Source organism: Brassica rapa, chromosome A02, assembly GCF_000309985.2.
Source record: "Brassica rapa cultivar Chiifu-401-42 chromosome A02, CAAS_Brap_v3.01, whole genome shotgun sequence".
Classification (NCBI taxonomy): Eukaryota; Viridiplantae; Streptophyta; class Magnoliopsida; order Brassicales; family Brassicaceae; genus Brassica; species Brassica rapa.
In genome coordinates, this window is record NC_024796.2 from 11,778,105 (window position 1) to 11,803,205 (window position 25,101).

The 25,101-nt window shown below is 39.1% G+C and overlaps 1 protein-coding gene across 1 annotated transcript; it reads right to left on the reverse strand.

Annotated features, from left to right (window-relative positions):
• Positions 1-3,379: 3,379 nt before the first annotated feature.
• LOC103852716 (ethylene-responsive transcription factor ERF021) lies at positions 3,380-11,094 on the reverse strand. The gene has a single exon (XM_033285873.1). The coding sequence runs from the start codon at positions 6,820-6,822 to the stop codon at positions 6,274-6,276; it is 549 nt and encodes a 182-aa protein (XP_033141764.1). The 5' UTR covers positions 6,823-11,094; the 3' UTR covers positions 3,380-6,273.
• Positions 11,095-25,101: the final 14,007 nt, after the last annotated feature.

The following is a 25,101-nucleotide window of genomic DNA, read 5'->3' on the forward strand; positions in this document are numbered from 1 at the left end:
TGGACAATTACGTCCATATCAGATCCAACAACCTTTTGATATAAATTTTTAACGTTATTGTACAAAAATATGGTTGATGAAATATTTTTCTGAGTAAAGGTATCATAAGAAATAATATTAAGATATGTTAAAAATATTTAAAATATTGTATGTTTAGAATGATTAATGTATTATCAGAAAAATAATAAATAGGTATACATAACTCCAACAACTTTTTTATATTAGATTTTTTAAAACTCTTTGCTTTTTAATAGTATTGATTCGTTTTAAGTGAAAAGTATATAAAAGTATAATAGAATCAATGAATAATTTTCAAAATCTTGAATAATCAATACTGATATCGTGAAGTCAGGTTAGCTTTAATAGAACCAATGAATTTCTTTTTTTTTTGTGAAGGTAACATGAATATTCAGAAAAATCATTTTTAAATATGAAAATATTATCAAACTATATACGGTTGAAAGTTTAGTATATGATATGAGATTTTAGTGGGAAAGTTTATATATGATATGATTATTTTATTATAAACGAAAGAGGAAGTTAGAATGTACACATATATGTCTTGTAATTTATCTTGCTTTAAATCATATATTATATGATAAAAGTGATAATATAAAAGAATAGTTTCAATGTTTTACGATTAAAGATCAAAATGATAAATATATTAATAGTAATGATTAGGACTTAGGAGTGAGATTTAAATAAATAAAAGAATTGACTAAATTATTGTTAGAGAAATATATGGTAACATATTGTTAGTATAAATTTAAGGTAATACCAAAAAATAATAAATTAAATGAAAGGGTCCAAACAACTTTTATAGGTAGATTTTTTTAGACTCCTTCCCTTTTAATAGTATTGATATATCATTCTCAGTTATAGTTTGATATATAAAAATACTAATCTAGTAGAAAAATCTTTATAAAGCTGTGACAAAAAGTTCAGTGTTTTACCACCAAATCATTTAAGTTTATGAACGGAAAAGCTAAAGCGGGTACAAAACGTATATGAGAAAGGGTCTGTTCGTTTTTTTATCCGGACGAACCATCTGGATCGAGACTAGAGTTTTGTTCGTTTAGACACTAAAAATGCAATTCATCCAGATAGATCATTCGGATGATTTTTAGAAATTTAGGGTTAATTTTGAAAATCAGTTGAATAATTCAAATTGAACCATCTAGATAGAGATGGTTCTACCAAATGATATAATGTCTATTATATTTTTTATGTAATTCACAAATTACAAACCTAAACATAATATCATTTTGTCACACACGAAAACTGACAAAACCACAAAACACACATTTTTCTGTCAAAACCTAAAAACGCATTTTTCGTCAAAATCTAAAAATATGTTTTTCCGCCAAAATCGCAAAAACGTGTTTTTCCGTCACAACCGTAAAAATATGTTTTCAAGCCAAAACCACAAAAAAATATATTTATGTTAAAACCACAAAAACGCGTTTTCGCGCCGAAACTATAAAACGCGTTTTTCCGTAATAAAAAGAGCAAATTAGCTCAATACACTGAAAAAAGTGGAATACCATTGAATTGGGGGAAAATGGTAGTGATGAGGGGAAAAATTGAAGGGAAATAGGGTATGGAATGCAAATAGGTGGGAAGTTGTGTGTAGAGAGTACAAATACTCTAATAAAAATGAAAGAAAGAAAGAAAGAGAGAGAGGCGAGGCTCATGTGTTTTCACCACGTGGTGTCGTGAATTGAATACCTCTTCTTTTTGTATTGTAGATTTTGTATAAACCATAAGCAATTTGATGAATCATATTAAGATTTTGTGTTGTTTTACATTATTATTTCGTATTTGTTATAATTAATACCTCTTCTTTTTGTATTGTAGTTCGCATCACGTCATATGATCATAATTCACAAAAAACATTATTTCGAAAAATATCCAAAACATGCCCATCATATTGATATTGAGATGTTGAAAATTATTTATTGCTTGAAGAAATGTTTATTGAAAAAGTATGGCCAACATGATCTTTTTTAAAAAGATAGAATATACCTTAGGGGGGATTGGTAATAGAAAGCTGCGAACAGATTTTAGCAGGAAGAGAAGAGCCGTAGACAAAAAAAAAAGAAAGAATCTCATATAAAGAGGTAAATCCACAAACAAGGACAAAGCAGACATCTCTATACATGTAATTCATATACTTTAAGACATGGTGTGAGTTGTTACTAAAGTATGTTACTTTCTCCATTTGTTGGGTAATGCTACCAGACCAAAGTGAGAGAGAGCGCAAGATAATAGCTGAAATGCATCTGTCCACACTTTTTTAAGTGGGAACATTTATTTAAGTGGGCCTCTATAATAGAAACGAACCAATGGACTCTACAGCGTTGTAGGCCAGAATGGAGTTTTATAAAAGGCCCATACCTTTGTCTGAAAATATTGGCTCACTTCTTTTGATACGTTAGATGCGATTAACCAGAACTAGAAAATGGATCGACTATTACGTTATATAGTCTGAATTTGAAATGTCTTCCAACTAATATAAAAAATAACAATATCATACGTTACTAGATTACCATGTAATAAACTGTATAAACTAAAGTTCAAGTTCAAAATGACCAATTAACAGTAACTTTGTTCACAGTATAAATCAAACCTAGGATACATGGATTTATACCGTGCCCCAAATCTTTTATTTCTAAGTTACCACTACTTGATTAACTTTTTCTTTTTAATGACTGAATCTATATATTTTTTTGGAAGAGATCTAAATCATATAAAACTCTCTTTTATAAAGTACACCTCTCTGAACTATATAAACTTAAAAAAAAATATTTATTCTCAGGAGTATAACTTCTCTTTTGTTGTTGTCAAGAGTTCTCTGACATGGACCACAATTATAGACGCCTATGGATGCAACGGACGCTTAAGGGTAACATGTATTAGAATTTATTTAGTTTGAGTTATGCAGAAAAATAAAAAATGTCACAATTAGTTTTGAGTTTTTGATGTTAGGTTTGAGTTATAATGTATTACTAGGTATTTTTCCTGCACCCATGTGCAGTGATAAATGTTTTAAGAGTTAAATTATATTTAAAATGAAATTTATTAATATTATATATTTTATTATTTTTGACTAATATTTAATATAAAGTTGATTATTTAAGCATAAAAAAAGCAAAAAAATAATTTTGTTTATTTTAAATTACATTTAATAATATATATGTAATATTAAAATTCGAATCTTAGATACATTTTTTATCTATTTATTTTGGTTAAATGTATTAAATCAACTTGTATAAAATTACTAAAAAATCAAATCATATAAAAATTTATAGTTATAAAAAATTATAACTAAATAATATTTATAAAATTGGTAGATATCTAAAAAAAACTAATGAAATTATGATTAACAATTTATTAATATTTTTAAAAAGATGTAGAAAATTTTGAAAATATTAGTAATAAAAATTGTATAATTATAAAAATACAATTAAATAATGTATTTCGAAATTTATAATGCATATTTCAATATATTTATTTTAGTGATGATTTATGAATTATTACCATATTTTAAGAAGTTTACCAAAATTATAAATCAACATTAAATGTAATGTATTAGTTATTGACAATAACTTATTGTCATATTCTATAAAGTTTACCAAAAATATATGTCAGTAATAAATATGATTTTCCATATCATATTAACTATAAGCTATGTCATCAATCTTGTTAGCCATGTCATCATTGTTTTTGTAAAAATGATTGTAGAGAGGACATGTGGCAAAATCACTTCGCAAATATATGCTCCGATTGGTGACATGTAGTATTAGAGTTGATTTGCAGTTGTATTACAAATCGATGTAACTTGCAGTAAAATTAATGTGGTAAAAACTGTAGATTTATACGGTAAGTTTGTAGTAAAATAAGAGTTACTATTTTATTAAAAATATTGACTGGTAACTTTTTTGAAGTATGAATTACACTGAAGTAATGCTTTAAATAAAATAATTAATGTATAAACATATAAATAATGAAGTATTTATTAAAGAAAAATAAAATTTTAAAATAATTTATTATTGAATAAAAATATATTACTTTGAATATGTATAAGAGATAAGAATTTAACAATTAATAAAATTGATTGGTAATGGTTTTAATTTATAAATTGTAGTAATTATTTTTTAAAATTAATAAAAATTATAAATACAAAAATAATAAAAGTTATTACTAATATAATAATTAAAATAGATTAGAGAAAATTTAAATCGATTAAAATTAATAAATATCTAAATATACATGTATAATAACAAAAAACTCTTATTATAAAATAAATTTATGGATGTAAATTTTAATTACCAAAAATTAACAATTTAAATTATAAAAGGTTTATTTCAAGTAATTGAATAGAAATAAAAAAATTTATAATGAAACTGACAAACAAATGAATTCATGTATATAACTATTGAAAATATTTATTTATTTATTGGCAAATAAATAGTTGTATGCAACAGTAAATGTTGGACAATTGCCATGTTTCAAAAGTTGATAAATTTCCTTAGAAAAAGAAAAAAAAACGTGGACAACCAACTCAAGTTAACTCAAAGTCTAATACATGCCATTTTCTTTGATGTTGATTTAATATTTGATTTGTTGATTTTTCAAAGGACATAACTCAAAAATATAACACAACTTTACCACATTATAATGCAAACACAAACTCAAAAATTTATAACTACATCATGATTGGTGACATTTCTGATTAGTACCCCTAATTCAAACTAAATCAAGTATACATCATGTTACCAATCAAAGCCATAGTCTAGGAGATTGTTGAGTTACTAGTTTGAGTTATGTCCTTTGTAAAAATGATAAATCAAATCTTAAATCAACATCAACAAAATTCTTATATATTAAGACTTGAGTTTAATAATTTTTTGATTTTCCATTAACTACCCCCACGTCCTTTTTTATTCTTTAACAAATTAAAAAATTAAAATTCATGATCATATAGTTGTACGTTTACTTGTTACTAATTAATACAATGTTTCAATAAATTACCTACTTGTTAGCCAAAGACTTTCTATGATTTTATTTGTTAATTTTAATTTTTAATTGTTTCTTAATATATGTTCTTAGTTAATTTTTACATTACATTTAGTTTTTCTAATTATTTTATTAAATATATAATATATGTTATTATTTCTGATATTTAGATTTAAAAAAAAAATTATACATACTGCAACTTATACATCAAAAATGTTACCAATTAATTATTTTCAAAATATATTAACTCAAATTTATACGGCAAACTCATTACATAAATCTAAAGTTTTTATCACATAATTTTTACTGCAAATTACATTGAACTATAATTTTTTTGATAACTCAAAGCTAATACTACACATCAACAATTAGAGCCAATAGAAGGTTATACTCTCAACGCAGCACTTTGGTTTCAGTTTTTTTGGTTTTAAAATAATTGGATTTGAGCTTTAATTTTTAAGTTCTTCTATTACGATTTTTAAATTCATCAAATAATAATGAATCTAGAATTTTTTCCAATAACTCGTATGAATACATATAACATGTTTGAAGATGTTTTACATACTAAATTTCTCAATAGCTCTTCTAAATTATTTTATATACAAATAAATTGTTTTCAAGTCCTCTATTCTGCGATGTGAAAAAATAGTCGTCCATTTGCATGGTGGTCGCTTTTTTTGCACCATGGCGAACGGTGCGCCTTCTCTCGCCACTGAGTGCCATATAGATTCCAAGTATGAAATGTAAACAAAAATTCTTAAGATCAGTCGTAGTTCGGTAAGGAAAAAAGTTGATAGAAAAAGTCTTGTTAGAATAATAAATATCTTATAGTTTTCAGAAATCCATAAAACATAATACCAAATCAAATCAATGTTTCATATCGAATTACATAAGCATATGGGGTAACAAACAATTGGGAAAATAAATAAAAAATAAGTCACACCTCACAATCTCTAACATAGCTTATGAAATAGAAGCTTTGTGTCTACTAGTGGCAAATAATGCTTAAAAATATTGGTGAAGAGGTCCATATTTGGGACCCATCAAGCTCTCTTGTTCCTTTAGAAGAATACAATCGTGCCCTTCCCTCCAAAACTCAGATGAGCTTTATTCCTTGCCATAACGTCAGAATCAACAACCCTTGTGCTAGACTCTGGAAACTAAACCCTAATAATTAAACATTCTAGGCCATTGACTTAAGCTGGAAGCAACCAATTATTGTTAAAATGTAGAAACTCCCCATGAGTTCGGGGATTAAGGGTCCCAAAGAGAGTCGGTCAGGTATGTATCCCAAACATTCATCCCCATATCATAGCCAAACCCCATTGAATCATATGTTGAATGCATCATCATGGTAGGAGATCCCATAGTTGACTCGTTGATCGCTTGAATTTCTCTGGGGGAGAGTCTGACCATCGTTGGACCTGCATTGGAGGAGCTTGAGGTGTCCACTTGCATGGCTGACTCCACTGGTTCGGTTCTGAGGCAGAGTGCTGCCTCATGAGCTGCCATGCGAACACTGTCTGAGCTAGAGTCTACAGGGCGTGGCAAGCTGCTGGCGAGTTCAGGGAAGTTGAGACGAGCCTCTCGTCCCCTGAAATGGAATGCTGCCACGTCATAGGCGGTTGCAGCCATTTCAGGAGTCTCGAAACTTCCTAGCCAGATACGGTTCTTGGTCCCTGGTTCACGAATTTCTGACACCCATTTGCCCCATTTTCTCTTCCGGACTCCTCTGTAGGCAGAGGGTATACCAGCTTGTCCATCACTTCGTGTATTGTTAGTGGAATTACTATGACCAGACATGAACAAACCACACAGAGAAGTAAGTTTTCTTTTCTCAAAATGTTTGCTGTTTTTTTATTTTGGACTGATTGGATTCTGATGTTGGAATGTTAACAATTGCTAGCAGTTATTTATAAGTGTGGATTAGTATCTTAAACAGCAGATAAAGCATGTACACGTTTAGTAATATATCTCAAATGTTTAAAAGTGTAGCTTCCAGGAAACTACACAGGTTGTTTGTGGGTTTAACAAGTGTTATATATCTCAATGGAAAACTGTAGATTCACTAAAATAGTATTATTGTGATTAAATAAGGTGTATCTAAAGGAAGGAGGCAGAATCTGGATTTTGTTTTAAAATTAAAAAGAAGTGTAGTGAAGAAATGGGACTAGTAGAGAGGAGCAGAGAGAAACAGAGAATGGATGAATTTGGATTTTGCTATAGTAGACGCGGTTTTCTTGCATCACATGTGGACCCTCTGATGATCCATTCTATAACTTTGTGATGCTAAGGGTTGGTGGAAATGTGGATTTATCCTCAAACAAATGTCAAAGATCATTGGATCAAATTCCTCCAAGTCAATTGCAAAAAGAAACATTGGTAATTTTTTTGTGTGGTAACAAATAATTACAGTCTCGGCATAAATACTAGAACCAAATACCCGGACTAAAACCGACTCAAAACTAACCGGTTCGGATCCGTTACATGTAAGTGTATTAAACCAATGGTTTTTCTCAACGAGAACTGTGACTACTGACTATCACTATCAGTTCGGTTAAGTTTTCTACCCAAAACCCGAGCGATTACTCGATCAACCAGAAACAAATGCAGTCTTATGCAGTTAGATTTTACAGATTCAACTCACCCTGTAATAATCAATACAGAGTAAGTGAAATTCTTACAATATACTTGTCTTTCATGTGCTAGTAGCTATTTTCAAGTACTTTGGATTTAAATTCTATATTTGTGATCAATATTGTCTTCAAAACTCGTTTAGATATTTCATTACATTTATATATTTTCTTGTTTCGGATATAATCATGTACTCTTTCTGTTCCACAATGATAATTTTTGAATTTTTTGTCAGAAATATTAGAAAATGATTATTACATAGCAATAACTATATTCATGTATAAAAAAAAGCAGATTTCAGTAACTTTATACCAATAGTTTTAATCTAAACTTTTTAAATTTAACAAATTATTCTTTTCACTTATTAAATATGAAGAAATAACTTAAAAATCTATTTTTATAAAATATTTTTTTCTCAAAACTTTCATTTTTTGTGGAACGGATAGAAGGATATTTTTTTTTGTGCAACCGGAGAGAATGATAATTTAAAATTAGATTGTTACCCAAATTTTTGAATATGAAACAGAATTTTAATTCTAGAACATATCCATAACTGACAGGAATCAAATCCATATCAAAACGCTACCATCCGATATGGATCCAAAATCTCTTTATCCAGTAAATTTAGAACTCATCAATGTCTACCTATTGAGTACCCGAATAAACACACCTTCCTGAAACTTATACTAATTAATCCGGAAATTATTAAAATTTATGTTTTATATAATTTATGATGTATTTTAAATATTGATATTATAAAGTCAAATTCTATAAATTTCAATTTTAAATCTAGGATAAACTAAATACAAAACATTAATCTTATATTCCTTCTATTTATCTTATTTAATTTTATAAATTTTATAAACAAAAACATCAGCTACCTAACTAACTATAATTAAACTAATAGAAAACAATTTGTAGAATATAAAAAATCATATAGCATAATTAAAATCATTAAATTTTACATTAAAATTAAAAATATCATGTAATTTGAAACAAAACAAAACCTCTTAAACTTATCAATTAAAAACGTAGGGAATAATAGATTACCAGTAGCAAAAAATAAACTAACACTAGACCATGTCAACCACTTATAGTTTTATATGCGCACTTTTTCAGGTGGCATAATAATTTTTTGATCAAGGTCTAAAAGCACGATGCAATTAGTTTAGTTAGTACTAGTAGTATACACATATACGGTAAAAAAACTATCAAAAGTTAAATCAAACTTTTTAAAAATACGATTGTACTTTGTGGGTATGTACCGAGTCAATCAATACAGGATCAGTGCTAGATCGCAGGTTGAAGATAAATTTTTACAAGTTTTACCAAGTTTTTAAGTAACAGAATTTTATACATCCAAATCGAAACGGATCACAAGGTTCGACCATTTTAACCATTTAACATCTAACTTGACACTTTATGTTTGTTTGTAACGAATTGGTGTTTGTTACCCTATGGTTTGAAAAAGTTTAGGACTTCTGTTTTGTTGTTTAGTTAGGTTTAAGGTTTAATCACAAATCTTATACTATAATAAAGTGAAATATCTATTTGCTTTACAAGAGCGTTGGAGAGAATGGTCTTGGTTTGAAAAAAGAGATATGTTTTTGTTTTCTTTGTCGGGAAAGACAGCAGATAAAAAGTTAATATGAACGGATACAGAAACAGATAAATCTGAGTAAAAAAAGGTTTAAACTAATGTTGTTGAGACATGTGTGACTTTGATCTTTATCAAAAAAGATTTACTTATAACTTTATAAGATACATGTGTGTCTGTGAGTTTTAGAAAGTTAGAACCAGGCGAAAACATAAAGTTTCTTTGGACCACCGACTTCAATTTGTCTTATATTTTCTGATATGAGAAGCATCTAAATACAAAATGATCCGTACTTGTAACTCAACGTACGTAAGAATAGGACGAAGAAAAGAATACAAATCTTTTCTTCTTTCCCTCTCTCCTGTTGTTTGTTATTGTAATTTGGGTTTCTTCAGTGTAAGCACTAAACATGGGTCTTACGCGTTTACAAAAACAATGAATCGAACCGCAAAACTCCTAGTAAAAGCTACAATGATGTATGCATACAACAATGCTTTGATTCATTAAATATAAAGAATATGCGTTAATATTCAAATAACTAGTGTTTAGAGATATTATTTAGGTGCTAAGTGCAATTAAATTAAGATAAAAGTGTGGTTCTTAGGAAGACAGCAACGGAAGATGTTAATTGGGCCTGCTACTATTGATGAACATCGAGAGAAAGTTGGGTGTGCGTGAATGTGAAAGAAGTAGTGGTGAATTGCAGCTGGATTCCTATTTTGGTGACTTAATAATACAAATGGTGGTGAGTTGCAGCTGGATTCCTATTTTTGGGTGTACGTAATTAGTCTTGATTATTAGTTTAATCCAAAAACATAAGTACACTCCTTTTGTCCTAAAGAAGGCCAGAAGTTATGACTTGTGAGCTCCTTTGACCATAATGTCGGCGTGAGAAACTGAGAATCGTTTCTCCTTTTTTAAATGGGCTTTCCCCAAACATTGAGAATTAGCCCATAACTTATGATTTGCTGTTGTTATTAAGGATGTAATAAGCCCAACATATTTTAACCCACATTTGTGTCAAGCCCATCATCATCGAGAAGCAGTCCCGTGAGAAAGCCAGCGTCCGTACACTCTTTGATCGTCCGTATCTGCGAAATGAGCGCCGAGTCTTTTGAAACTGGGAAGCGAGTCCACTCACTCAGCGTTGGAGTTGTTGAAGGATACTCTGGAGCCTGGATCGGCATTGACAGGGATCAAGACGGGAAACAAAACTGTTCCGTCCCTCTGCCTCCTTTGCTCCTTTATAGAATCTTAAACCATATCTAACCCAAACCTATTTTTCTCTCTATATTTTCTTCTAAAGTAAAATAATTCTATTATAAAAGTGAATTTTCTCAAATGGTATACCTTTATAATAGAGTTATAAAAAATATATAGGTATGTTAACTTTTACTTTATCTTTAGACAGAGTAAAATAATAATATTATTCTATATTTCTTTATATAATGTAACTCTATTTTAGAGAAATACATAAAGGTATTAGAGATGCTTTTAGCTGTGGTATCATTGTTCAGGCATTGGAGCTTAGATACCGAACGAGTTCAACTATAGACGAATAAGGTCTGCGTTGGTTGTAAAGCAAAACTGAGATTCATAAACTATTGACTTGATATTAACGTGAGCAAAGGCTCTTCTTAAATACAACATAGCGATGCCTTGATACGCAAGCTATTTGGACTTATCTCTAATATATTACATGTAGATAAACACAACTTTGAAGTTAATCCATAACGTAGGGATTATCTCCCTAATACTCCCCCTCAAGTTGGAGAGTGAAGGTCCTTAACGCCCAACTTGGAAGACAAGTATTCAAACTGAGGGCGCCCAAGAGCTTTAGTAAGAACATCGGTGTGGGAACCGAAATTCGCACCGTCGATTTCCGTTTAAATAAGGAAACTAAGAAAACCCTAGTTTCCCAGAGGACCCGGATATCTGTTAATTACCACACGTCAAGCAATCAGAACACGAGAATAACAACGATAAAAGTAAGAAATCGAAAAGAGAGCAAAGTAGATCTTATTCCGAATCTGCGTATGAGCGTTACAACAAGGTATAAGCCTGGGCTCGAGAGCTGTCGGCGAGATTCCTAGTTCTAGCAACCCTAAGACGGCTAAACCTAATTGAGTCGCAGCTCGAAATAACAAAAACGGAAAGTTGCCTAAATCGCTCTAAGTGCTAAGTTTGCTCTGAAAAAGTTCCCCCTTCTGCTCCTCGCCTAGGACTCCTTATATACTAGCTCCAAGGTCGGTTTACGCTTTTACTCTTCTGCCCTTAAGCCGTCATAGCATAAAAATGGAGATATTCCATTTTTCCCGATCTTCACAATTATCTTCAAAACTTCCGTATTTATCCGCGGAAACTTGACATTTATCCTTCCTCGTGGGCCAAGCGCGAACCATGCTGTGGTTCACGGGCTTTTGGTTAGGAAAAATCGTAGGATGGGCCTCGAGTCGTGTTTTAGGTCCCTTTGGGCCGTCTTCCGACTCGACACGTTTACTACGAGTTTTCCGCGGTTTCTAATCCGCGAAGTTTGATCGATGAATTAGAATAGCGGGAAACATAGACTGAGCTTGCTACGGTCTTCGGGAGATAGCATTCGAAGGTTTGACGAGAATGCAAGGACTGGTGTCGTATCGATGTTCGGAAAGGTTCAATCGCTACACAGCGACCAAACTTTGGCTCGAGCCCGGTCGCTATGTAGCGACCGAGCGAAACGAGTGCTCGGTCGCTACGTAGCGACCGAGCTTCGGCTTGAGCTCGGTCGCTACGTAGCGACCGAGCGGGACGATCGCTCGGTCGCTACGTAGCGACCGAGCTTTGGCTCGAGCTCGGTCGCTACGTAGCGACCGAGCGGGACGATCGCTCGGTCGCTACGTAGCGACCGAGCTTCGGCTCGAGCTCGGTCGCTACGTAGCGACCGAGCGGGACGATCGCTCGGTCGCTACGTAGCGACCGAGCTTGGCTCGAGCTCGGTCGCTACGTAGCGACCGAGCGGAACGATCGCTCGGTCGCTACGTAGCGACCGAGCTTGGCCGAGCTCGGTCGCTACGTAGCGACCGAGCGGGACGATCGCTCGGTCGCTACGTAGCGACCGAGCCTTGGCTTGAGTTCGGTCGCTACGTAGCGACCGAGCGGGACGATCGCTCGGTCGCTACGTAGCGACCGAGCGGGACGGACGTTCAGTCGCTGCGTAACGACCTGTTTCGAGCTTTCGTCGGACGTCTCGATTCTTTCTTCCGCCAAGCTTTTTCGTAAGGAAGAATCTATTTCGAAAAGTACTCTTCGGAGAAACTCTTATTTTCTTCTTCGGACGTTTTGAATGTTAAATTTGTCGTAACCGTTTTTGACCCCAACAGTTAGCCCCCCAGCCCGTTAGAGTTGTGACTCTAGCGGGCGGATAGATGACTTTGACAAGGTTAAGTGTATTGGACGAAATTTACAGTTAAAACTCCGCGGAAAAAAGTTGTCGAGGCGACATTCCGAACCCATACTTCTATAAGTAGTGAGCTCTTGTCATTCATTTTCTTCACACCTTTCCTCCTTCATTTTCTTCAAAAACCTCTCTAGTTTCATAACTTTCCTTTCAACATGTCTTCCTCCCAAGGTGATAAGAAGGATTCCGACGTCGAGATGGGTGAGGCCACTTCTCCGGCTCCGGTTCCAACTTCTCCGGCGGAAGTGCCGGCTTGTGTTGCCGGTCATCTTTCTTTCCGAGAGAAACTAGTTCGTCGCCAAGCCGAGAAAGAATTGGCTCAGACTGGCTCCGAGTTTCCGTCTTCCTCCGCGCAGGTCGTTGCCCCGTGTCATGGGACCGGCGTCGCGGCTTCTCCCCCGCAAGTCCTACCTGCGGGATCTTCCACGACTCCGATCCTCGTCGAGGACAAAGAGAAGGCCGCTGACTCTGTGCCTCCGCCTCCAGCCAGAAAAGAAATCGTTCTGGCATTGCGTGCTCCTAGCGCTGTCCAGGCTACTCAGCCTAAGAGTCGGAAGAGGAAACTGGCCAAGAGCGGTGACGGGGAGACTTCGCAGCGAGGTGGGTCGAGCCTAGCATCGGGACTTCGCGGAAAGGTTTGTTTCTTGTTTGAATTCTCGATCGTCTTTCGTGCATTCTTTTCATGGACTTAGTCTTAAGAATTTTTACCGTTCGCAGTTCATATCGTTGATCGATGGGATGATCAGCGAATGTGGTTCTGAGACCAGTCGTCTTTCCGGGGAGTTGGTGGAGCTTCAGGGCAGATGGTCCGAAACCGAGGCTATGTTGACGGCTGTCGAGGACTCTCACTCTGCGAAAGTGTCGAAGCTCGAGGTTGCGATAGGAGAGCTTGAGAGGGACCTCGGGAAGACGGCGAGTTCCTTGCTTAAGGAAAAGAAAACCAGGAAGGCCAAATCCTCGGAGGTGCGTCGACTCCAGCGTCAGATCGAGAGTGACGCTGGACTAGCGCGCCGCGGGATCCAAGAGGCTACGGATGCCCTTCGTGCGGAGTTTCAGGCTCGCTTGGCGAAGATTTCTGCTTCCCTGGGTTCCCTCGAGTGTATCCGGAGCAGGGATTTCGCTTTGGCGATGATTGAGGGCGGGATGGCCGTGGTCCGGTCGTTCCAAAGTGAGACTCCCCCGACCTTGGAGGCCGAAGAGGCCCGACTGTCCGGCTGTAAGGGAGATATGGCGGCCGAGGATGGCGATTTCGGTCTCATCCTGGCCGACCTAAAATCCGCTTGCTTCCTTCCGACGTGTCCAGAAGACCCAGAGGGGAAAGATCCGATGGTCGGAGAGAACGGAAGCGACGCGGCTCCAGGCTCGGACGAGGCGGCGGGTGAAGAGGGAGCGTAAGTTCTGAGGGTGACTTGGGTTAGATCTCTTGCGAGAGATTTGTTTTTTTTTTTTTGTCTTTATGCTTCGGCCTTGAACGGCCTTGTTTGTATTCGGGACTGGCCGTGTGTGGCTTTGAATCCCTGCCGCTCCGCGGCTTTATGGTATGATAATCGGATAACGTTTTTTATGAATTTGTGAATAGTGGGGAGGAAGGTGATGAGTTGTCGTCTCATATCCTTCTTCGATTGTGAAATGTTTTATTCGAGACCTGTTTCGAGAGTTCTTCCGCGAGATGTGAACTCTGCGGGGGCGCTGAAGGTATCGAACGTAAACATAGAGGCGTGGTTTAAGAATCTCTTATCTTTCGATATCATGCCTTTGAGATGTTAGAGACCAGTGCGCTGGGTTTAGGGCAAGACCTAGGTTTACTTTCGGTTTAAGGATTGTGCGGTGACTAACCGGCTATCGTTTTTCCTGTCGCGATTTCTTCCTGATTCGTATCGATGTAAAGTCCGCGAAAAGTTCTCGGCTTATACGACTTGTTTGATACGAATCGAGCATCTCTCCGGAGACCGGAAGTGCTAGACCAAAATTTCGGATTTCTTTTATAGCGCTATTATCCTTGTGTCGGATGTAAGAGAGTCATCTCCATGAGATGGCTATGTCTGTTTAGGACGTTTGTGAGTTCGATGTGATCAGCATCGGACTTGGTGGCGTGTGCCGTTGTTTTGATTAATTTGCGCAAAATAAATGTTAATGTGTGCATATATGTGTCTTTTTGCGGAGATTTCGTTTGCTCGGAAGAAACCAATTTTGAGGCATCTTTTGCGACGTCTCGCGATGCTAAAGGTTCGATTCTCCCAAGCGGCCGACCAATTTCCGAAGACCTCGTTGCGATTTCGCGGGTGAGGATGTTTTGATAAGTCGAAAACACCAAAAGTGCGGTAAGAAGTTTTTCGATTTTTTGGGAGTATACGAGTATACGTACCCACTCCCCCCCTTTTTAATAAGGGAGGACAGCTGAATTTGCCTTTCGGCAAACTGCCTACGTACTCCTTGCGGAGATCAAGCCGTCTCGTAGTTCAGTGATTGCGAGTTGGTTCGTTTAGTGATAGTATTTTTTGAGATGCATCGCATTCCAGGTTCTAGGGATTTTTATGCCCTGCATGTTGGCTATTTCGTAAGAACCTGGTCGGACGACTTTTTCGATTTTATAGGGACCTTCCCAGTTTGCTCCGAGTTTTCCCGCGTTTCGTTCAGCGGTGTTTTGGAAGACTTTGCGAAGGACCAGATCTCCCTGATTGAACCTTCGGTTCCGTACGTTGGAGTTATAGTATTTCGCAGCGGCGTGCTGGTAGTTTTGAATTCGGATGAGCGCTCGATCCCGGCATTCGTTAATGAGGTCGAGATCGTCCAAGAGCATAGCATTGTTGAGTTCCTCTCGTTCGGGTAAGAACCTTCTTCGAACACCGGGAAATTCTACTTCCGCGGGAATCATGCACTCCGCGCCGTATACCAAGGCGAAGGGAGTTTCTCCCGTTGCTCGCCTTGGGGTGGTACGGTGAGACCAGAGGACTCCTTCGAGTTCGTCGGCCCATCTACCTTTTTTGGCCTCCAAGCGTTTCTTCAGTCCGTCGAGAATGGTCTTGTTGATTGTTTCAGCCTGTCCGTTGCACTGCGGATATCTGGGAGTTGACTTGTTGAGTCGTATCTTCCACTTTTCGCAGAATGCCTCGAATCGGGTGGAAATAAATTGAGACCCGTTATCGGTTACGATTTCGTAAGGAACTCCATGCCTACAGATGATGTTTTTCCATACGAAATTCTCGACTTGGACGTCTTTTATACTCGCGTACGAGTCCGCCTCTACCCATTTTGAGAAGAAATCGGTAAGGACTAGAAGGAAACGCTTTTGCTTTGAATTATGCAGAGGTCCGACAATATCCATGGCCCAGCGCATAAAGGGATAAGGCGACGTGATGGAGGAAAGAACTTCGGCGGGTTGTCGGATAGTTGGCGCATGCCTTTGGCATTTTTCGCATTTTCGTGCGAATTTTTCGCAATCTCCGATCATTGTTGGCCAATAGTACCCGTGGCGTTTGATTTTCACGGCTAGTGATCTTCCGCCGGAATGGTTGCCGCATGAGCCGGAATGTATTTCCTCCATTACTTTCCTCGCCTTTTCTCCTTCCAGGCACGTCAGGAGCGGTCCGGAGAATCTCCACTTGTAGATTTCGCCGTCCACTGTTACGTAGCGTGCGGCCTGTGTTCGGATCTTGCGAGCTGACCATTTTTCGGCGGGCAGTTGCCCGTCGATAATGTAGTCTCGAATCGTCTGAAGCCATGGGGTATCACAACCGTAATCGGATTGCTCCGATGGTGGTGGTATCGTAATCTCTTCTTCCTCGTCGTCTTGACCCTCTATGAGATTGACAACGACTGGGGGTCCGATACTCGGATGTTCGATGAACTCGACCGGAATTACCCTTTTGAGTCCTGGATCGGAACTTGATGCTAAGGCCGCGAGGGCGTCCGCCTGGACATTCTCGGAACGGGGGATCCGGGTAAGGGCGAAACAGTCGAAGTCTTGAGCTAGACCTTGGACCAGTTTGAGGTACGCGTCCATCCGTTCGTCTCTGGCTTCATATTCTCCGCTGAATTGACTGGCCACTAACTGGGAGTCGCAGTAAGCGTGGAGATTGCGTATTTTTAAGCCGTGAGCCAAACGTAGACCTGCGATCAATGCTTCGTATTCGGCCTCGTTGTTTGAGGCATGGAATTCCAGTCTGAACGATTGTTCCAGGATCTCGCTTGTTGGAGATGTGAGACGGATCCCGATACCCGATCCTTGCTTGGATGAAGATCCGTCGACGTGGAGGAGCCAGGTGGAATTTGGTTCCTCGTTGGTTATTGCTCCCGTTGGAAGTTCGACCAAAAAGTCCGCGAGCACCTGTGATTTTGCGCTCGTCCTTGGTCGGTATTCGATGTCATACTCGCTCAACTCGACCGCCCACTTCGCCAATCGGCCTGATTGACTTGGGCTATGCAAAATTGTCCGTAAGGGAAAAGTCGTGAGGATAACAATCGTGTGGGATTGGAAATATGGTCGTAGTTTTCGGGCCGATGTTACGACCGCGCATGCCAATTTTTCCATCAACGGATACCTAGATTCGGCATCCAGCAAGGTTTTGCTTATGTAAAAAATAGGTTTCTGCTCCCCGCGTTCTTCCCTGATCAGGACTCCGCTTACGGCTGTTGCCGATACCGCGATGTACAAGAACAAAGGCTCTCCTTCCACGGGTTTTGCGAGGACTGGAGGAGTAGCTAAATAACGCTTCAGCTGTTGGAAGGCGTTTTCGCACTCTTCCGTCCATTCGAATTTTTTATTTCCTCGCAGGACGTCGTAGAAGGGCAGGCACTTATCTGTTGATCGTGAGATAAATCGGTTAAGTGCTGCGATTCTGCCGGTCAGTCTTTGGACTTCCCGTTTATTCTTCGGCGAAGCCATCTCGATTAGAGCGTTGATCTGTTTTGGATTTGCTTCGATACCGCGGTTGGTGACAAAGTAGCCGAGGAATTCTCCTGATGCCACGGCGAATCTGCATTTCGTCGGGTTGAGCTTCATGTTATGGGAGTTTAGTTGTGCGAAGCATTCTTCGAGATGTGACACGTGATCCCTTGCTTTGAGGGATTTGACAAGCATGTCGTCGATATAAACTTCCATCGTTTTTCCGAGTTGTTTGGAGAACATTCGGTTCACGAGTCGTTGGTAAGTTGCTCCAGCGTTTTTGAGGCCGAAGGGCATTACCTCATAGCAATAGGTTCCGCGATCGGTAATGAACGCAGTCTTCTCACGATCGTCGGGATTCATCCTAATTTGATTATAGCCTGAGAAAGCGTCCATGAAGGATAGGAGTTCGTTGCCCGCCGTTGCTTCTACCAATCGATCGATATGTGGTAGAGGGAAGCTATCCTTTGGACATGCCTTGTTTAGGTCGGTAAAATCTACGCAAACTCGCCACTTCCCGTTTTTCTTTTTGACTACTACGGGGTTGGCGAGCCAGTCGGGGTATCTTACTTCCGTTATCGACCCAACTTTAAGCAGTTTTTCGACCTCATCGTTTACTGCGGTAGCACGTTCGGGTCCCAGCTTCCGTCTTTTCTGTTTGACGGGTTTGAATGTTGGGTTGATGTTCAGCTCGTGACATGTTATGTTAATGTCGATTCCTGGCATATCTTCCGCAGCCCACGCGAAAGTATTAAGGTTCTTTTTAAGACAGGTTATGAGTTCTGTCTTTAAAGGCTCGTGGAGATTGGCTCCGATCTCGACGCAGCGTTCTGGGAAGGCTTCGTCGAGACAGATCGTTACCACGGGTTCACAAGTTGGCTCGCGTTTTTCATCTAGAGCTGCGAAGATACGAGATTGCCAGAAGAATTCCGCTGAATCCTGACTTCGCGTATCTTTGCTGGAGGTCACTTTCTCCGCTTTCTTAGGAGTAATTTCGAGGATCGGTCTCTTTCGTTTTAGTTCCGCGGCGAAACAAACCTGAGAAACTCTTGGATTTCCCCAGATTACCTCGACTCCGTTAGGGGTCGGGAACTTGAGGCAAAGATGGTAGGTTGATGGGATTGCGCGCATGGTGTTCAGCCATGGCGTCCCCATGATAACGTTGTAAGATGCGGGGCGGTCGACGACTAGAAACTCTGTGATGTTTGTCATGGTTCCGGCTTTGACAGCGAGTCTAATCGATCCGTAGGCCATGGTCGTTTCCCCCGAAAGCCCTAGCAGTGGGCTTGGGCATTTTGCGATCTCGGATTGACTGATCCCCATCTTTTCAAGAGTGTCTTTGAAGATGATATCGGCCGAGCTTCCGGTATCGATTAGTACTCTAGCGACGTCGATATCTCGAATTGTCAACTCGATAACAAGGAGATCGTTCCGAGGTTTGGCTCGATCGACCGTTTCTCCCCCCCTGAATGAGATGACATTCGCGCACGTCGAATCTCGCATGTCCTGATCGTTGAGTGGTTTTTGCGGGTTAGATTGATCCGTAAGTCCCCCTCCTTCTAGCGCCAAACTGTGGGAACCGAAATTCGCACCGTCGATTTCCGTTTAAATAAGGAAACTAAGAAAACCCTAGTTCCCAGAGGACCCGGATATCTGTTTCCGTAGCTCCCACGTCCCATTCTCCTCTTGAGCAACCATCTCCTCTTTCATTGAATCGCACCAGACTTTATGCTTGATTGCCTCAGAATAACTTTTAGGTGTAGTGGAGGCAGTGATCGCAGCTAAGAAGGCTTGATGCGTTTCTGAAAATTTAAGATTAGTAATATAATTACTGATGGGATAAATGATTTTACCTTGGACTATTTCAGAGGAGGACGATGAGGAGCAGATGAGATCGAGATGGGGTTCTTTAGTATCGGCGAGACACTGAACATTGTGAGATATGTAGTCTTGAAACTTAGCAGGTGGAGCTCTGTTCCTGTGGCCACGCCCTAAAGTTTCAACTATGACTGGAGTGTCTGAAGATTCCAAGGGAGCTGATACATGTTCTGCCTCGGGACTGACTGTTGTAGACTGATTTATTTGGTCACTAGACGGTTCCGCAGATGATGCAGAGTGTTCTGTTTCAGATGGAACTGACTGTTCTGGTGGAGATGAGGAAGGAAGAACCGGAGACGACTGAGGTAAGGTTGGTTCATCGTTACTCCCCCTTTCGACTGTAGCTGATAGTTCTTGTACTTGCCAGTCATCATCGGACGACAAAGATAGAACTGGATAAGTTTTACTTGGCTTGTTCACGCTGACCATAGAAGTAGCAAATGGAAACTCGTTCTCATGGAAAATAACATCACGAGAGATCAGAAATTCTTTCTTGTCAAGATCATAAATTAACCTTCCATCCTTTTTGATTGCACGGATAGCCTACAAAAATACAACGGCGGCTTCGAGCGCTGAATTTATCCTTGTCTCGAGCTCGATGATGTACAAAGCACAAGCAGCCAAAAATTTTGAGCTGATCATACGACGGTTTCGTTGTATACAAAACTTCAAACGGAGACTGATTGTTGAGAACAGCCGTAGGTGTTCTGTTAATCAGATAAGCTGCGGTTAGAATAGCTTCTCCCCAAAACTTTATAGGTAAACTTGCTTGAAATAGCAAAGCACGTGATACGTTCAGAATATGTCTGTGCTTCCTTTCAACACGGCCATTTTGCTGTGGAGTAGCAACACAGGATGTCTGATGTACAATTCCACTTTCTCGAAAGAATTGAGCCATGCAAGTAAACTCAGTACCGTTGTCGCTTCTAACTGTTTTGACTTGTTTGGAGAATTTTCTCTCAGCCATTGCACAGAAGTTTCGAAGTATAGTCTTGACCTCGGATTTCTCAAGAAGCAAGTAAGTCCAGACCGTACGTGAGAAGTCATCTACTACAGTAAGAAAATATGAAGCTCCAGAGGAAGAACGTGTACGATATGGACCCCATACATCGCAGTGAATAAGTTGAAAACATTCAGTAGTTTTATTCAAGCTTTCATAAAAAATCTCTCGAGTCTGCTTAGCTCGAAAACAAACATCATAAGGACTGTGATGAGCAGATTTATTTGAATCAAACGACAAAGGTAATAAAGGTAACACCGAAAAAGAAGGATGTCCCAGCCTTTGATGCCACTGAAGCCGACCATCTGAACCAACATTTGAGCCAGCAACATGAACTCTCGCAGCCATTACATCCTTGAAGAAATAAACCCCATCTCGTTCTTCACCTGCTCCAATCAGGGTCCTCGTGAAACGATCCTGTAAAATCAATAAGGTATCGGTCAGTACAGCAAAGCACTTTTCTTGTTTGAGTAACTTAGAGACCGAAATCAAAGAGCAGTTGAGATGAGGCACAAATAGAACATTCGAAAGAATGATATTGTGTGAAATTCGAAAGTTGCCAAGATGTGTGGCATAAGTTCGATTTCCATCTGCGAATCCAACCGGACATGGTGGAATCGGAGTAACATTATCCAGAAATGTGAGCTCTCCAGTCATATGATGCGAGACTCCAGTGTCTATAATAAGATCTCCATAACGTTTCTTACCAGTTAACCTTTCAGAAGGTTTGGACTGTTCATTGAGTAACTGAGTAAGCGCTTTCCATTGATCTTCAGTGAACGCTGGAAAAGTGGAGGAATTAGAGGAGGTGGCGTGAGCGTTACGAGCTCCATTGTTTCTACTCTGATCAGACACAGACGCTCCGCGTCCACGACCACGAGCTGATCTGGTATCTCTCGGTGGAGACCGTTCTTCCCACCAGTCTGGAAAACCCACCAGCTGCCAACAATTAGACTTGTCATGTCCTTTGCGTCCACAATGACTACATTGACTTCGTTTTGTAGGTCCTGAACTGCTGGTTGTTTCAGAAGATTCTTTCTTTGCAACAAAGCCAACTGCACTCTGCTGCGTCTCCCTGTCTTTTGCGGATGTGAGACGTTGTTCTTCACGAATAACCTTGGCATAAGCTTCGCCAAGATCAACCGGAGAGTCGCTGGCAATAATTCCCTGACAAACTCCTCCAAAACGAACCTCATCCAAGCCCATTAAGAACTGATGAACTTTCTCTTCTTCTCGTTTTGTTTCATAAATTGCGGCTGCACTGCAACTGCAAGGAGGAAGTGGTTTGTACATATCTAACTCTTCCCAGAGTTTAGCTAAGCGGCCATAATAGTCCATGACAGATTGTCCATCTTGACGACACCGAGCTAACTGCTCCTTAAGAAAGTGGAACTTTATTGCCAACAGAGAACCTTTTCTTCAAGTTATCCCAAAGCTTGTGAGAGTCTGAGATAAACGTAACTGTCGATCGAACGCGTGCCTCAATAGAAGAACGAATCCAACCTACAATCATCGAGTTAACAGAGGACCAAAGTTCGAAATTTGAATCAGTAATAGATGGTTTTGGTATTGTTCCATCAATGAATCCCAACTTTCGTTTTGCCCTCAACGCATTGATCAACTCCGTAGACCATTCATTGTAATTATCACCAGTAAACATCACAGATGTGATAAGCGCTCCAGGATTGTCTGAAGCAAACAACGAGAACGGAGATGTCGACTTTGAATTTGTAACAGGCAGCTCCACTGGAGCACTGCTGCTTTTAGTAACAGAAGAATCATCATCACCAGCCATCGACTTGATGTGCTAGAGATCTAAAAAAAAACTGGGAAGCGAGTCCACTCACTCAGCGTTGGAGTTGTTGAAGGATACTCTGGAGCCTGGATCGGCATTGACAGGGATCAAGACGGGAAACAAAACTGTTCCGTCCCTCTGCCTCCTTTGCTCCTTTATAGAATCTTAAACCATATCTAACCCAAACCTATTTTTCTCTCTATATTTTCTTCTAAAGTAAAATAATTCTATTATAAAAGTGAATTTTCTCAAATGGTATACCTTTATAATAGAGTTATAAAAAATATATAGGTATGTTAACTTTTACTTTATCTTTAGACCGAGTAAAATGATAATATTATTCTATATTTCTTTATATAATGTAACTCTATTTTAGAGAAATACATAAAGGTATTAGAGATGCTTTTAGCTGTGGTATCATTGTTCAGGCATTGGAGCTTAGATACCGAACGAGTTCAACTATAGACGAATAAGGTCTGCGTTGGTTGTAAAGCAAAACTGAGATTCATAAACTATTGACTTGATATTAACGTGAGCAAAGGCTCTTCTTAAATACAACATAGCGATGCCTTGATACGCAAGCTATTTGGACTTATCTCTAATATATTACATGTAGATAAACACAACTTTGAAGTTAATCCATAACGTAGGGATTATCTCCCTAATACTCCCCCTCAAGTTGGAGAGTGAAGGTCCTTAACGCCCAACTTGGAAGACAAGTATTCAAACTGAGGGCGCCCAAGAGCTTTAGTAAGAACATCGGCAATCTGATCTTTGGAGTGGACATACGTTGTAGAAATGACACAGGCTAGTACAGCATCACGCACACTGTGACAGTCACGTTCCAAATGTTTTGTGCGTTCATGAAACACAGGATTTGCCGCAATGTGCATATCAGCCTTATTATCACAGTAGAACGGAACTGGTTTGGTAATAGGAACACCGAGATCCTTGGAGATATTGATCACCCACTTGATTTCCTTTGTAGCAGACCCCATAGCTCTGTATTCAGCTTCAGCGGAAGAAAGGGACACAGTATCTTGCTTCTTTGTTTTCCAACATATCGGTGAGCCACCAAGAAAAACGACATAAGCACTCAAGGAACGTCGAGAAGTAGAGCAGTTACTCCAATCTGCATCTACATACATAGAAATGTCCAGGTCGGGTGCTGAAGAAAGTAGAATGCCCTGTCCTGGACAGCCTTTAAGAAACTTCAAAACTCGGATAGCTGCATGCCAGTGATCTTCATGGGGTGCTTTCATAAATTGAGACAATAAGTGAATTGCATAACACAACTCTGGACGGGTATTGGCAAGATATACAAGCCGTCCCACAAGTCTTCTGTATTGTTTTGGATCGGATAACAATGGACTCTTGTCTGCTGCAAGATGATGATTCTGTTCCACTGGTGTGGCGACAGGTCGTGCATTTGTTAGTCCAACATCAGCAATGAGGTCAAGAGTATATTTTCGTTGAGAGAGCACCATTCCTTCTTCAGAGCGGGCGACTTCAATGCCAAGAAAGTAACGAAGCTTTCCTAGATCCTTCATTTTAAAACACTGACTCAAATATGTTTTGAATTTGGACATAAGTTCCATAGAGTTGGATGCAATAATGAGATCATCAACGTAGATAAGCACCCGAACTTCTTTGTCTCCTTTCGTATAAGAGAACAGTGAGTAGTCATAATAAGATTGCACAAAACCAAACTTGATGAGTGCAGAGGAGAGCTTAGAGAACCAGCACCTTGGTGCTTGACGTAAACCATAAATGGATTTGTTTAGACGACAAACTTTGGTAGGATCAGAGTGCGTGAACCCTGGAGGAAGCCTCATGTACACTTCATCTTTCAAGTCTCCATGGAGAAACGCATTGTAAACGTCCATTTGATGGACTTCCCACCCTTTTGCAGTGGCCAAGCGAAGGAGGAAGCGAACTGTATTCATCTTAACCACCGGAGCAAAAGTTTCTTTAAAATCATCACCTTCTTTTTGATTGTTTCCGCAAGCTACTAATCGAGACTTATGGCGGCGTATTGTGCCGTCAGGATTGTACTTATCACGATAAATCCACATGTATGGAATAGCTTTCTTTCCTCGTGGAAGAGAAGCAATGTCCCACGTCCCATTCTCCTCTTGAGCAACCATCTCCTCTTTCATTGAATCGCACCAGACTTTATGCTTGATTGCCTCAGAATAACTTTTAGGTGTAGTGGAGGCAGTGATCGCAGCTAAGAAGGCTTGATGCGTTTCTGAAAATTTAAGATTAGTAATATAATTACTGATGGGATAAATGATTTTACCTTGGACTATTTCAGAGGAGGACGATGAGGAGCAGATGAGATCGAGATGGGGTTCTTTAGTATCGGCGAGACACTGAACATTGTGAGATATGTAGTCTTGAAACTTAGCAGGTGGAGCTCTGTTCCTGTGGCCACGCCCTAAAGTTTCAACTATGACTGGAGTGTCTGAAGATTCCAAGGGAGCTGATACATGTTCTGCCTCGGGACTGACTGTTGTAGACTGATTTATTTGGTCACTAGACGGTTCCGCAGATGATGCAGAGTGTTCTGTTTCAGATGGAACTGACTGTTCTGGTGGAGATGAGGAAGGAAGAACCGGAGACGACTGAGGTAAGGTTGGTTCATCGTTACTCCCCCTTTCGACTGTAGCTGATAGTTCTTGTACTTGCCAGTCATCATCGGACGACAAAGATAGAACTGGATAAGTTTTACTTGGCTTGTTCACGCTGACCATAGAAGTAGCAAATGGAAACTCGTTCTCATGGAAAATAACATCACGAGAGATCAGAAATTCTTTCTTGTCAAGATCATAAATTAACCTTCCATCCTTTTTGA

What these genes read in the sequence shown, in the direction of transcription:
- LOC103852716 (XM_033285873.1), bottom strand. Translation starts at nt 6,822, where the DNA reads ATGTCTGGTCATAGTAATTCCACTAACAATACACGAAGTGATGGACAA.